The 15295-nt window shown below is 54.4% G+C and overlaps 2 gene segments (V, D, J or C); both read left to right on the top strand.

The window, feature by feature from the left end:
• Positions 1-6682, top strand: part of LOC103212706 — a 32572-nt gene extending 25890 nt beyond the window's left edge. The window contains 6 exon segments of the C gene segment in view: positions 521-820; positions 1186-1509; positions 1599-1919; positions 2016-2345; positions 6392-6525; positions 6611-6682. Of these exon segments, the coding sequence occupies positions 521-820; positions 1186-1509; positions 1599-1919; positions 2016-2345; positions 6392-6525; positions 6611-6682 (1481 nt within the window).
• A 6212-nt stretch (positions 6683-12894) lies between these two features.
• LOC122152002 lies at positions 12895-14898 on the top strand. The segment is given in 4 exon segments: positions 12895-12913; positions 13515-13820; positions 14020-14349; positions 14504-14898. Coding segments are annotated over 4 exon segments (1050 nt in total).
• Positions 14899-15295: the final 397 nt, after the last annotated feature.

Below are 15295 nucleotides of genomic sequence, written 5' to 3'. Positions count from 1 at the left end.
GGGTTTGAACTGCCAGCCTTCTGGCTAGCAGTCAAATGCCTTAGGCACTATGCCACCAGAGTTCCTTCCTGGGGGTTATCCAGCCCCTAATAAGAATCTATAGGCTCTGAGTCTCAGTCTTGAGGAATGAGTCAGCACCTCTGCTCCTCAAGGGGAAGAAGTTCTGGTCACTTGGGGACAAGGGGGGCTGGGTATGTCCCAGGAACATGCCTCTTCTTGAGTGGCCTAAGATACTGAAGAAGCACTTCGTTCTGACGGAGATGCAGGAGGGCATTGAATGGAATCCTAGGCCTGGGGCTTGTAGGGGAAGAGGCAGCATCAGACAGTGGGGAAAGGATCCAAAATGACCCCCTAGGCTGGAGCAGGATACACATGATTCAACCCCTAAACCGTGTCACAGCCACCTCCACTTCTGCCCCAAGCCCTCCCCTCGACCAACACACTGGTACAAGCAGCAGTCATACTGGAACCTGGGGGGTGATAGTCTTATTCAGTGTTGACTCTCCACCTCATCTCACAGCTACCACGCAGGGACCCTTCGTCTACCCTTTGGCCTCATGCTGCAGTGACAAAGACAAAAAAACAGACGTGACCCTGGGCTGCCTAGTGTTTGGATTCTTCCCAGAGCCGGTGACCATAACCTGGGACACTGGTTCCCAGAACAGCAGTGTTGTGACCTTCCCTTCCACCATCCTTGAGGCCTCTGGCCTCTACACCACAGTGAGCCAGGTGACCACGCCAAGTGAATTGGCCCAAAAGGAGTTCACCTGCACCGTGGTCCATGACCCATCCAACAGCAACATCATCAAGACCGTCAACGGTGAGCAAGGGCTGGGGTAGCCACAACTACAGCAAGAGGGACTGCAGTTAGAGAAGAAGGACTTCCAGAAAGTGACAGGCTGAGGCTGAGCAGCCTCCAAGGGATTTTCCCCATAGAGTGCTGGAGAAGAAAAGGCTTGCCTTGTAGAGGCAGGGAGCAATGGTGGCTTAAATGCCACTGTTGCTGATAGCTGCCCAGTGCCTTCTGGGTCCTAGGCTGGACATGGGGGCTGTGGGGACTGGGACAAAGGGACACAGAGCTCAGGGAGGTTAACAACACCCCTCGTTAAAGCTTGTCGGTGGTCTCTGCACCCACTGGTCCACCATAAGCCCACCCTCCACTCAATCCAGCCCTCTCACCCCCAGACTGTTCCACGAATGTCATCTCGCCCACTGTGAAGCTCTTCCACACAGCTTGTGACCCCCGCGGTGACTCCCAGTCTACCATTCAGCTGATGTGCCTCATCAATGGATACACCCCAGGGGAAATTGAAATTTCCTGGCTGGTAAATGGAAAGAAGACCCAGGACCTCAAACCATTCATAGGCCAACCCAAGAAGGAGGGAGAGTTGGCCTCCACCTACAGTGAGGTCAACATCACCCAGGGCCAGTGGGTGTCTGAAAAGACCTACACCTGCCATGTCACCATCCGCGGCAGGTCCTATGAGTCCAGTGCCCGGAAGTGCTTAGGTACAGCCCTCACCCTAAGGGGGACTGTTCACCAGCTAAGAGGGGAGAGGGTCTCATAAACTCCTCCATGCCACCCCTCTTGCCCACAGATTCTGAACCCCGAGGAGTGAGCGTCTACCTCATCCCACCCAGTCCCTTTGAGCTATACGTCAAGAAGACACCTAAGCTCACCTGCCTGGTGGTGGACCTGGCCAGTGGGAAAGATGTGAAGGTGACCTGGTCCCGGGACAGGAGGATCTCTGTGCATGCTGACCCACTCATTGTCAAGAATCAAGTCAACGCAACAGTCACCATCAAGTCAACCCTGCCAGTGGAGAGCAGAGACTGGATTGAAGGCGAGACTTACCGTTGTGTGGTGTCCCATCCACATCTGCCAAGGGACATTGAACAGTCTATCACCAATGTCCGGGGTGAGACAGGGACACATGGGGTGGGGCAGGGCCAAGTGGGCTGAAGGAGGCAGAGCATTCAGGACAGGCCTATTGACCCTGTGTGCCCTCCCACAGGCAAGCGCTTGGCTCCTGAGGTCTACGTGTTCTCGCCACCCGAAGTGAATCAGGATGGCAAGGACAGGCTCACCTTGACCTGCCTAGTCCATAATTTCTTCCCCCGTGACATCTCTGTGCAATGGCTGCGTGACCAGGTGCTTATAGAGTCAGAGAACAAGGTCTGCACCACTGGACCCCATCTGACCAGCAGCCATACCTTCTTTATCATCAGCCTCCTGGAGGTCAGCAAGTCCGACTGGGAGCAGCAGAACAATTTTGTCTGCCGGGTGGTCCATGAGGCACTGGATGAGCCCAAGACTCTTGAGAAATTGGCATTGAAAGGCTCCGGTAACTGACACCCTCCTGACCTACCTTCCCACTTAGGCACTGTCTGCTGGGGTGGGGTTTAAATGGAAGGCTGGCCAGACACCCCATCTGCTGTGTAATGACCCAGGGAAGCCACCCCAATAAACACCCAGAGCCTGCCTCGATGCTTTGGCCATTTTTGTGGGGGCAACTGACCTTGACCCTGGGCCCCATGATGAAGGGGTCCCCAGGGGAGGGACAAGAGGAGCTGTGTACACACCGTCTGTCCACCTGGGTGACTGACAGTGTGTCAAACATTCACCAGAGGTTCCCTCCCACTCCACTCGGCCTGGCATGATCACAGGGTCATAAGAGCCAGAGCAAGTAGGCCGCTTGGGAGCAGCCCAAGAGGATTTCAGTCCAGTTCCTGGAACCCCTCTTTCTCCTGGAGACCCTAGGTTCTCACCCCCAGCTCCAGCCAGGCACACACAAGATCTGCACTCACAGGGCCTCACCCAGTCTGAATGGACACAGCCCCTTCTGGGTATGGAAACACAGCCAGTTAGACCCCTCACAGACACAGACACATAGGGACCCTTACCCATGACCCCACCTCCATGCACAGCTGCAGACCCCACACATACACACACATCAAACAAACACATACATATGCCAAGCCCTTCACAGACACACACAGATATACATGCAGAAAGACACACATGGATATATACAACAAGCCTATACTTCACACACACAGCCCAGACACACACATAACAAACCTACCACGTGGTCTCAGCACAAGACATGCCCTCCAACCCTGCTCTGCCCACTGGCAGGTCACCCAGTCGTCTGTCCTGCTACCAGGGGCCTCCTCAAACCCGAATTGGTCCTGAGGATGCACCCCAGCCCACACCAGCACACAACCATGGGTCACCCGCAGTCATAAACAGACATGTCCCACCGTGTCCCCACATCCACACTGAGCCATGCACACTTCCTTCCATAGCATACAGCCCAGGCAGCAGTCTCACTCACACTAACAAAGGCCACTCTCCACCCTTCCCCACACCAAGTCTCAGCTACCAGCTCCCCATGTCTCTGAGACAGACATGCAAAAGACTTGTGCCAACCAGGACTCCACTGGCCTCACACAGTTTCCACTACCAGACCTCTCCTCTCTGTTGCTTCTCAGACACACACTCACACACACACACACAGCCAGCTTTGTCTGGGCCATAGGTATGTGAATGGAATCGAGACAAGCAATCCAGAGCAGGCTGCAAATTTCATGCTAGTTCCTGGGGTCCAGAGCTGAGGGGCCAAGACCACCCACCACCACCCACCACCCAACCCGTGTGCACCTCTGACACACACACACACCAGACCCACCATAAAAACACACTCCTGACCATCACACTCACAGCAAAACCATTACACACATATATGTAGTAAACAAACACAGACACATGCCAAACCCATCACACACACATAATATACATGTACTAGACCTACCACACATTCCCACCTGAAATCCATCACACACACAAAAAAAAACCATTACATAGACATACACATCCCCCCATACACACTCCAAACCCATGACACCCCATATACTCCATCACACACACACACACACACACAGAGACCCCATAACACATACACAGCCCCAAATCTTCATACACACACACACACACCAAACTCTTCACATACACATACACCACACCCATCTCACACACACATATACACACACACTCCAGACCAATCACACATACATATGTACATATCAAACCAAACACACACATATACACACATACTAGACCCACCACACACTAACACCCAAAACCCATCACATACATCCCAAACCCATTACACACACACACCCTAGACCTATCATACCTAAATACCCAAAACAAAACTTTCACATACATACACATACACCCATATACTGCAACCACCACACACTCACACCCAAAATCCATCACATAGACACACACACACACACACACACCAGACCTATCATACACACACATTGAAACCCATCACACACATGCACACACCACACAAACATAAATACACTAAGCCCATTACACACACACACAGTCCTTTGCACATATATATGCACCAAACCCACCTAACACAACACAAACATGGATCCCATAACACACAGCCCCAAACCCATCACACACATGCACAAGCCCATCACGCACACACACACACACATACATACTCAAGATCCATTACAAAAGCACACGCACCAAGTCTATCACACATACATGACAAACTTATCCTACACACACATATGCACACATACTTTACCTGCCACACATCTCAGACCCTTCATAATACACACCCACAGCAAACCCATCACACAAACATACATAGACCAAGCCCTTCATACACACCCCAAACCCATCACACTCACACATAGCTCAGATCCATCACACACATGAAACCCACCACACAGCAGACACAAATTCATTCATGACATTTGCACAGCAGTGCCCACAACACACAGACACACACATTCCCAAGCACACAGGCACCCACCAAATACACACAGAACACACAGGCACCTTGCACACCACAGTGCTCACAATGAAGCCACTGCAGATGCAGGCAGGCCCAGGCTTACACTCTAGATCTCAGCCTTGCTCGCCTCAGGGGAGCCTAGGCACTCCCGGGCCCCGTGCACACCCTCAGTCCTCAGAGACGAGACCCTCAGGCTTCTCATCCTCCCTACACCTCCCACTCTGCCAGGAGAGGAGAGACCTCCTCCACCCAGTGCCAGGAGAAGTGGAGACACCCCCACCCCATGCCAGGCAAGGAGAGGCACCCCTATTCTGTGCCAGAATAGCAGAGGCCCTCCACCTTCTACCAAGAGAGGAGATATCTCACCATCTTATGCCAGGAGAGGAGAGACTCCCCACCATATGCCAGGCAAGGAGATAAGCCTCCCATTCTATGCCAGGATAGCAGAGACACCCCCTCCACACACACATGCCTTATGCCAAAAGAGGAGGTATCCCTGTGCCCTGTGCCAGGAGAGGAGAGACCACCCTCACCTCCCATCTTTTACTAGGAAAGGCAGAGACCCCACCCCCAACTCTTTGCCAGGAGAGGCAGAGGGAAGGGCATTACCTGGCCTTGGTAGACAGCCCATTGGGGGCCATCTCAATCCTGGTCCCTAGAAATGAAAGAGGGTTGTGAGGGCAAAGGTGGGGAGAAGAGGGAACCAATCCAGGGGGCAGTCCTGTGCCCAAAGCATTGGGAGGACCAGGCCAGAGCACAATGTCCAGGCCCCAAACTGAGCCTTAAGAGTAAGGGACAGCAGGGCCAGTGCACACCATGGCCCAGGCCTAGCTTTAATGTCCACTCACCCACCCAGCCTTGGCCTCACTCAACAGGTACCTCCAATCCCGAAGGGACAGGTCCAGCCACTCCCACTCACAGAGATCTGGATTTGATGATCTGTGGGGCCTGAGCCTGCCCCATGTCCTGTGAGTGGACTTGGATCCTGGACCTACTCCTGAGACCAAGCAGCTGGTTGTATGCCTTCACAGGGACATGGAACTGGTGAGAGCACAGCTGAGGTGGCATAGGACAGGGATGACAGGTACAGATAAAGGGAACGTTCATCCTGAGACTCTCCATGGGCTGTATGGATGGAGGGACCACTGACTTTGGGACCCTCCTGCCATGGGCCATACAGGGCTCTTCTCAACGAGGGGAGGAGCAAAGTCAGGACTGAGTGTTGATGACTAGCAGTAGGGAAGGGAGAAGATGCCAGCCACTTTGGAGGGGGATAGAGAAAGGAGAGGTCAGAAGAGACCACTGGCTGTGAGGTAGTGGTGGACTGCTGACTCAATAGAGGGCAGAAGATGGGGGATGCTTCCACATGGCCATGGCCAATCAGTGGGCTTCCAAAGGAAGCTGGATGAGGAGCCCCACCACTCTGGGTACCACTGAGGGTTTCCAACATCCTCCATCAGGACATTAGACCTCAATTCTCTTCACCTTCTGCGGGTAACACAGGTCTTCCCTCCCCCACTGCTGGGTAAATGTTGGGGCTAACTGACCCATCTCCTCAGAGCTGGACCTTCAGAACCTGTGCATGGAGGATGCTGAGAGCAGGGAGCTGGATGAGCTGTGGACCAGCACCTATGTCTTCATTGCTCTCTTCCTGATCAGCGTGAGCTACAGTGCCACAATCACACTCTTCAAGGTTGGAGAATTGGTGACTGGGCTTGGGAAGGGAAGGAAGGGAGGAACTGGTCTGAAGGGCTGCCCTCACTTCTGCTCCCTCACAGGTACAATGGCTCATCTCAACCGTGTGGCAAGAGAAGCTCCAGGACTCCCACTACTACAGCAACATTATGTAGCCCATCCCTTAGACTGCGAGACCGAGCTGGTGCTGACCAAAGGGAGCACTGGCGGAGGACAGTGGACCTCACTCTCTCCCCTCGTGTCAGAAGCCAGACATCAACCACCCAAAAACTGTCCCCTCAGCTCAAGGTAGGAGGTGGAGAGAGGAGCAGGCAAACTGCCAAAGGGACTGTCCTTGGACGCAAGCCATCCAAAGGGACCCAACAATGACAGCTCTCACCTTCTTCACTTTGAAACCGGCCCCAGAATGGTGCCTGTCCCTTCCACAGATGGACCTGGGCTGGAGGGCAGGGGCAGAATTGTTGATCGAATTGGGTTCCACCCAGTCACTCTACTGGTCTGACTGAATTTCTGCCTGAGCACATGAGGGCTCAGAGCCCAGCAAATCACCTAGAGCCGACAGCCCAATGCAGGATCCAGAGTCCAGAGTCCAGAGCCTAACCCAGGATGTACAACCCAACCCAGGACCCAGAGTCCAGAGTCTGGAGCCCAACCGAAGACTCAGAGGTCAGATTCTGAGTCCAGGCCAGAATCCAGAGTCCAGAACCAAACCCAGAGCCCAGGGTCCAGCTAAGTCCACCTCTATGGCCCTGCTCCTCAGAATCAATCAAGCCTCTGTGCCTCCCAGGTCCATGTCAACTGCCCCCTTGGGACTCCTCACCTCGCCCCCTTTTCCTTCTACCCACCCTTCCTGCTGTCCTCTCTTGACCCAATATCCCTGTGGATGGAGAAGGTAAAGAAACACTTCTGGAAAGAAGTCAAGTGACTGGGACTGTGGAAGGACCCCGGGTACAGAGGTGCAGAGAGACATCCTAAAGTTTCCAGTGGGGTACCCGTGGGGCCATGCAATTTATTCAGATCTTGGCAATTCTGTTTCCTTCCACTTGAGTTTCTTAATAAATTTCCCTTGCACAACCCTCCTTCCTCTGGCCACCTGAGTGTGCTTTGGGAAAAGTGTCTGCATTCCTGGTATAAAAATGGTACAATAGGCTTTATTTTCACCTCATGGCAAGGAATCCTTTATGCAAAAATAGTTCTCAGGACAGTGGGGTTCAGAGAAAGGGACTAAGTGGTCAGCACCGGGAAGAAAATGTTTCAATAGTTGGAAAAATCACAATAAGGAGGAGCCCCGGGGTAAGGGGCTTCTCATCCCATCTGAGACCAGTGAGCTGTTAGGGCTATTTCTTAGTGTAAGTGGCCACATCCTCAGCCTACAAACGCCCAGACCCTTAGCATACACTACAGGTACAAGTGGCCCTAAGGGAGAGCCTCCTGTGGCATCTCGGCAGGTGCAGGCCTGGCCTGAGGACATGAAGATGGTGACAGGAATGAGCCTGAAAATGAGCTCAGCATGTTCAGCCTGCCTAGGAGCCTCCTGGCCAGTGGACTCTCAATACACCCTCCTCACATTGCACCAAAAGGCTTGCACTAGACCACCACCACTATTGTTGGAAGGACCTGGACCTCACCCAAGCGTCCCTTCCTGGAAAGGATTGACCTCTCTGTGGGAGACAGGATTCTCTCTCTCACCTGCCTGCTCACTGCCTCTCTCTCCCAGTGGTGCCTTTCCTAAAACTTAAACTCTCTGGGTCCTGTGTGTGGCTTCAGGGCTCAGCTGTGTATGGATGAATGGTGGGTGGGTGAATGGATGGATGGATGGATGGATGGATAGATGCTTTTATGGATGGATGATCAATGAATGGAGGAATGATTGATGAATGGCTAGATGAATGGAAGGAAGGAAGACAGGTGGAGGGATGAATGTTGGTACAAAGAAGATCTAGACAAAAAGGATGGCCTCCAGAGGAGGTCAGGGATAGGCCACATGGATGAACAGGAGCATACAAAGGAACAGGCCATGGCCTAAGCAGAATTTTCCGTTGCTACAGGGTGAGGACCACACAGCAGAAAGCTTCAGGCAGAAAATTGTGGAGGATGGCAGGCTGTATGTGGGAAAATGCCATGCCTTGAATCCTGGCCTTACCAACTGTACTTCTAGACTTCTGAGAAAGGTGCAGCCCCCATGTGCACTGGGATATAGACTCCTCCTTGACAGATGCTTGTGGGGTTGGTGGAGGAAGAGTAATCACACCTCATCGGCATGGTGGATGTGATTCCAGCCCCATGATGCCAGAGCTCAGTCTCCTCACCCTGAAGGTCTCACTGAAGGTCTTCCTGGAGGCTCCATGCTGGAAGTCCCGTCCCTCGGTGTCTCTGCCTCATAGGGGTCCTGTCCACAAAAGCCAGACAAGCCCTGTCCTTCTGTATGCCCTGCCTCTGCTGACCCTCCTGGGGTCCTGGCCCTGGCTCCATTTCCTTATCTCCATCTTTGGGCCAATCTCTCTTTCTGTATCCCTGAGTCTCTAATCCTCTGTATTTCTCTTCTTTCTGGCTTCTACCCTTAGCTCCATCTTGTGGTCAGTGACTTGGACCACAATCCACCATGTCCCTGCCCTCCAACTCACATAGCCTCAGGCCAGGAAAAGCTTCTGTGGGGTCACACAGCCTGGGCCTCACACCTGGCCCTGCCACAGCCAGACCACAGACCAGACATGACGTGGAGGCGCGGCCACATCTACTGGAACAGGAAGTGGGCAAGTGACCCCACTAAACCAGACACACAGCCACACATCCCCTCCCCAGCCTGCTGCTCTCAACAGACAGAGGCCCAAGCTCTCCCCATCCTGGGGAGACCAGCATAGGACAGGAAGAGATTTGCTGAGGGGACATGGTCTTCAGAGCAGGGCCTAGAAAAGCTGAGATTGACTAGGGTCAATGGACCTACCATTCCACTCCAGCCACCTCTGGGGTAGACAGGCAGAGAGCCATAAGAATGCATCCACAGTGTGGGGGATGCCTGGCCAGAGGGATGCCAGTATCCCTCTAAGCAAAGGGTGGACCCTCCAGCGATTTTGAGCAGGTGGATCCCAAAGCTGTCACATCTCCATCTCTACATCTGAGTAATGAAGAACCTGTGCAAACTCAGGCAGGCCAGTCCTGAGCCTTCCTGGGGCAAGGTGGAGAACACCCAGACTAGACACCCACATCAATGGGAAAGGGGGCAGGAGATGCCACAGAAACCCAGGAGGACCACAGGGCAGGTGGGTGTGAGAGGAGATTACGAATTGGGCCTGGCTGGGCTGAGCAGGGATAAATGGAATGGTCTTGACTGAGATGAATTAAGCTGGATTGTTCTGAGCTGAGCTGGGCTGGGGTGACCTGGGCTGAGCAGGGCTCACCAGGTAAGAGCTGAGTTGGATTCTGCTTGAATGGGCTGGGCTGGGCTAAGCTGGGCTAGGCTGGGCTGGGTTGATCTGATGAGTTGATCAAGGTTGGGCCAGGTGAGCTGGGCTAGTTTGACCTGAGCTGAGCTAGACTGGGATGGGATGGGATGACCTAAAGTGAACCTGCCGAGCTGGGCTAGGATCTGCTGGGCTAAACTGGGCTGCATTGAGTTAGCTGGGCTAGCTAGGCTGAGCTGAGCTGGACTAGACTGAATTAGCTGGGTTGGGCTAGGATCTGCTGGATAGAACCAGGTTGGGTTGAGCTGGCTAGCTGGGCTGAGCTGAATTGGACTGGACTGAGCTGGGTTGGGCTGGGCTGAGCTGGGCTGGGTTAAGCTTGACTAGACTGAGCTGGACTGGGCTGGGCTGATCTGAATTAGCTGAACTGCACTGGGATCTACTGGGATGAACTGGGCTGGGTGAAGCTGGGCTAGCTAGGCTGGGTTGGCCTGAGCTGTGTAGGTTGGGGCTGGGCTGAACCTGGCTGGACTGAGCTGGGCTAGCTAAGCGGAGCTCAGCTGGTCTGGGCTGAGGTGGACTGTGCTGGCTTGGGTTGAGCTGAGCTAGCTGGGCTGGACTAGGATCTGCTAGGCTGAGCTGGACTGGACTGAACTAGGTTGGGTTGAGCTGGGAGAGCTTGGCTGGGCTGGTTCAGGCTGTATTGGTTGGGGCTGGGCTGAATTATGACAGCTAGGTTGAGTTCAGCTGGACTGGCCTGAGCTGAGCTGACCAGGGGTGGCTTGAGCTGAACTAGTTAGGCTGGGCTGTGTAGGTTGGGGCTGAGCTGAAATTTGTTGGTCTGAGCAGGGCTACCTAGGCTAAGCTGAGCTGAATTGAGCTGGGCTGGGCTGGGGTGGGCTGAACTGAACTAACTGGGCTGGGCTAGGACCTGCCGGGTTGAACAGGGCTAGGTGGAACTGACTAGTTAGGCTGAGCTGGGCTGGGCTGAACTGAACTAACTGGGCTGGGCTAGGACCTGCCGGGTTGAACAGGGCTAGGTGGAACTGACTAGTTAGGCTGAGCTGGGCTGGGCTGAACTGAACTAACTGGGCTGAGCTAGGCCCTGCTGGGTTGAAATGGGATGAGTTGAGCTGGCCAATTGGGCTGGGCTGATCTGAATTAGCTGGCTGCACTAGGATCTGCTGCAATGAACTGGGATCGGTTGAGCTGGGATAGTTAGGCTGGGCTGGCCTGGGCTGTGTAAGTTGAGGCTGGACTGAACTTGGCTGGACTGAGCTGGGTTAGCTAAGCTGATCTCAGCTGAACTGGGCTGAGCTGTGCTGAGCTGGATTGGGTTGAGGTGAACTAGCTGGGTTGGGCTAGGATCTGCTGGGATGAGATGGTCTGGGTTGAGCTGGGCTGGCTAGGCCAAGTTGAGCTGAGGTGAGCTATGAGGTGGGCTGGGCTGGGCTGGGCTGGGCTGAGTTGAACTAGTTCAGCTGGGCTAGGACCTGCTCGGCTGGGATGGGCTGAGTCGAACTGGCTAGCTGGGCTGACCAGAGGTGGGTTGAGCTGAACTAGCTAGTCTGGATCAGGCTGGGATAGCAGGGCTGGGCTGGCCTGGGCTATGCAGGTTGGAACTGGGCTGAACTTGGTTGGTCTGAGCTGGGCTACCTAGGCTAAGCTGAGCTGAATTGAGCTGGGCTGGGCTGGGCTGGGCTGGGCTGGGCTGGGCTGGGCTGGGCTGGGTTGAGCTAGGCTGGGCTGGGCTCATCTGAGCAAAACCAGCTGGGCTGGGCTACATTCTGCTTGGTTGTGCTGGGCTGAGTGGAGCTGGTTAGCTAGGCTAAGATGAACTGGGCTGGACTGGGCTAGGCTGGGCTGGGCTCAGCTGAGCTGGGAAGGGAGGTTTGCATTGACTGGAATGAGCTGGGGTGACCAGGAAAATCTGAGCTGGCCTGGCCTTTTCTGGACTGAGTTGATCTGGACTTTGCTGAGATGAGGTGGGCTAGACTAGTGTGAATTGGACTGCCTAGGGCAAGTTGAGGAGCTCTGGTAGCATAGTGGCTAAAGCACTTGACTGCTAACCAGAAGGCTGGTGGTTCAAACCTACCAGCCACTCCTCAGAAGGAAGGTTAGGCAATCATACTTCCGTAGTGATACTGCCTCGGAAACCCAAGGAGGGGTCGCTATGAGTCGGGGCCGACTAGACGGCACATAACAACAACAAAAACAGGGCAAGTTGGGCTTGCTGGGATAGGGTGCGTTGGACAAGCTGGGGTGGGCTGGGCTTAGCAGGCTGACAGGGCTGTTCTGGACTGAGCTAACTGGGATGAGGTGGGCTATTTGGGGCTGATCAGGCTTAGGATGAGTTGGGCTGGGATGAGTTGGGTAAGGACAAGCTGGGTTGGGCCCTGCTGGGTTAGGATGGGCTGAGCTGGGCTGGGCTGTGGTGAGCGGGACTGGGCTACTCTGAGTTTGCATGAGCTAAGCTTGGCTGGACTGGTTGTTCTGAGTTGGGCTGAGCTGGGGTGGGCTGGACTTGGCTTAACTGGGCTGGGCTGATTGTGCTGAGCTGGGCTGGAGGTTCAGGTGGAAAGAAGGCAATGGTTGGAGAATGACTATTCCCAACATCTGGGCCCCTACATTCTGTGCTCTGTGGACAACCTGAGGGTCTTGCAATCTCTGAGACAAGTGTGACTCTCTCACTCCTCTTCTCCCTTTGCTCTAAATGAAAGTTGATGTTGACTATGTCAGGATGGACTGAATGCTGCTTGTTTGAGGTCCATGGGTGGGACTAGACGTTGAGAAGGTTGGCCTCACAGCCTGACAGGCAAAGTGGGAGGAGGAAACATGTAGAGGCTCCATCTGCTCTCTGGCTCATGCCAGCCCCATGCTGGCTGAGCTTCAGACACAGACCTCTCTGCCCTGGACTGTGCCCTCACCTCACGGATGATCCTCCTCAGCCCCAGGTGCCAGAGAGCATGAGGTACCCATTCCATGGTGAGAGCTGAGTGTCAGGGCACCTGGTGACTTGGACAGTAAGTGGAAGAGGTATGTTTATCAACTAGGACTAATGGCCCAAGAGCAGCCTGTATCAGATACCTCTCCATGGATCATGCCCAGATCCTGTCCAAGGGCTCTGTCTATGGATCCTGTACTGTCCACAGATCATGTTTGCGTCCTGTCTGAGGGCTTTGTCCATGGATTTTATCCAGCCCGTTTCCAAAGCTTCTGCCCGTGGATCATGTCTGGGCCATACCTGAGGGTTCTGTCCATGGATCATGTCCTACCTGAAGACTATGTTAAGAAATAGTGCAGCTGTAACAGAGAGTCAAGTTCAAATTTTTGGCCCGTGGCATACTAGCTGTGTGACTTTGGGAGAGCCACTTAGCCTCTCTGTTTGGTGTTTTGGGCTGCCTTGGACTGAGCTAAGCTGTTCTGGGCTGGGCTAAGCTTGGTTAGCACAGGAACAGAAAAAGCAAGATGGCTGGTGGCATGTGCTGGGTGAATGGGAGCTCTCCTTCCTTCCTGTGCACAAGCCCAAGGGCCAGGCCCTAAGACCATGTCTCCTCCTTCTGACAATCTGTCCTCTATGCTCCAGTGCCAAAGACCAGCCCCAGCCTCTTCCCACTGAGCCTCCAGAGTGCTGCCCCAGATGGGAATGTTGTCATCGCTTGCCTGGTCCAAGGCTTCTTCCCAGCGGAGCCCTTGAATTTGACCTGGAACCAGAGTGGAGAGGGTGTGACTATCAGGAATTTCCCTGCAATCAAGGCCAGTGACAGCAGCCTGTACACCATGAGCAGCCAGATCACCTTGCCAGCCGCCCAGTGCCAAGACACCTCGTCCCTCCAGTGTCATGTGCAGCAGGACTCTAGCCCAGGGAAGGTGGTCAACGTGCCCTGCAAAGGTCAGAAGGCAGGGCCAGGTTGGGCCTGGAATGCTGGGAGCCACACTCCTCACACCTAGGAGGAGAGGCAGCAGATGGGTGGGCACAGAGGTCAGGAGGACCCCAAGGATAAGAGCTGGAGAGAAAGGAGAGGGAAGGGCAGTGTGTGTGTGTGTGTGTGTGAGGGGGGTGGAGACTGATCCAATCTGGCCTCTTTAAGCTCCAGGACCATCCTGCTGTTGTTCCTGCCATCCACGGCTCACACTGCACCCACCGGCCCTAGAGGACCTGCTGCTTGGCTCAGATGCCAGCCTCACATGCACCCTAAGTGGCCTGAGTAACCCAAGTGGTGCCACCTTCAGCTGGCAGCCCTCCGTTGGGAAGGATGCTGTACAAGGTTCACCCGAACGTGACTCCTGCGGCTGCTACAGTGTGTCCAGCATTCTTCCTGGCTGTGCAGAGCCCTGGAAAAATAGGGAGACCTTCTCGTGCACTGCCACCCACCCTGAGGCCAAAAGCCTGCCAACCGTTCACATCTCCAGAGACCCAGGTGGGCTGTAGCCCTGGTTAGCAGAGCACATTCCAAACCCATCCCCACTCCCAGCTCCTCTGGCTTGGGGAATCACTCCTCAGTTTAGAGAGAAGGTGAGCCTGCATCTTGGGTACCACCCCACCCAGCCAGTAACTTGTTCTCTTGCCCACAGTGAACACATTCCCACCCCTGGTCCACCTGCTACCGCCACCATCAGAGGAGCTTGCCCTGAATGAACTGGTGACACTGACATGTGTGGTGCGTGGCTTCAGTCCCCAAGATGTGCTGGTGCGCTGGCTGCGTGAGACCCAGGAGCTGCCCCAGAGTGACTACCTGACCTGGGCCTCAGAAAAGGAGCCCAGCCAGGGCATCCCTACCTTCGCTGTGACCAGTATTCTTCGTGTGACGGCAGAGGCCTGGAAGCAGGGAGATAACTTTTCCTGCATGGTGGGTCACGAGGCCTTGCCCCTGGCCTTCACCCAGAAGACCATCAACAAATTGGCCGGTAAACCCACCCACGTCAATGTGTCTGTGGTCATGGCCGAGGTAGATGGCATCTGCTACTGAGCCCCCACCCCTACCATTCAAATAAACTCTGTGCTCCACCAGAAGCAGCCCTGCTATTCCATCCAGCCACTTGTCTGTCACCCCAGGTGTCAGTGACATGTCCTCTGCCCTGGCCCTGTCAGACCTCAGTTCTCTGCTCAGCCACCATCTCGCCATATCTTCCACCCTTGAGAATATGTGTATGTGACAATCAGTGTGTGTACATCTGTGTGCACGTGTGCATGTATGTGAGTGTGCATGTGTGGCCATGTATGTGTGTCTGTGCATGGAGTGAGATCAGAGGTCATCAGATATAGGCCAGGATGGGAGTTGGCCTTGAGGATAGTGGGTACCATAGGAAGGTTTTGAGTGGAAAGGTGTGTGGTCAGGTGTATCTTATAAAGTTCCCTGTGGCTCG

Source organism: Orycteropus afer, unplaced genomic scaffold, assembly GCF_000298275.1.
Source record: "Orycteropus afer afer isolate SDZICR_OR568_19922 unplaced genomic scaffold, OryAfe1.0 scaffold01072, whole genome shotgun sequence".
NCBI classification, from domain to species: domain Eukaryota; kingdom Metazoa; phylum Chordata; class Mammalia; order Tubulidentata; family Orycteropodidae; genus Orycteropus; species Orycteropus afer.
Note: the sequence above shows the minus strand (reverse complement) of the source record. Positions and strands in the feature narration are given on the sequence as shown.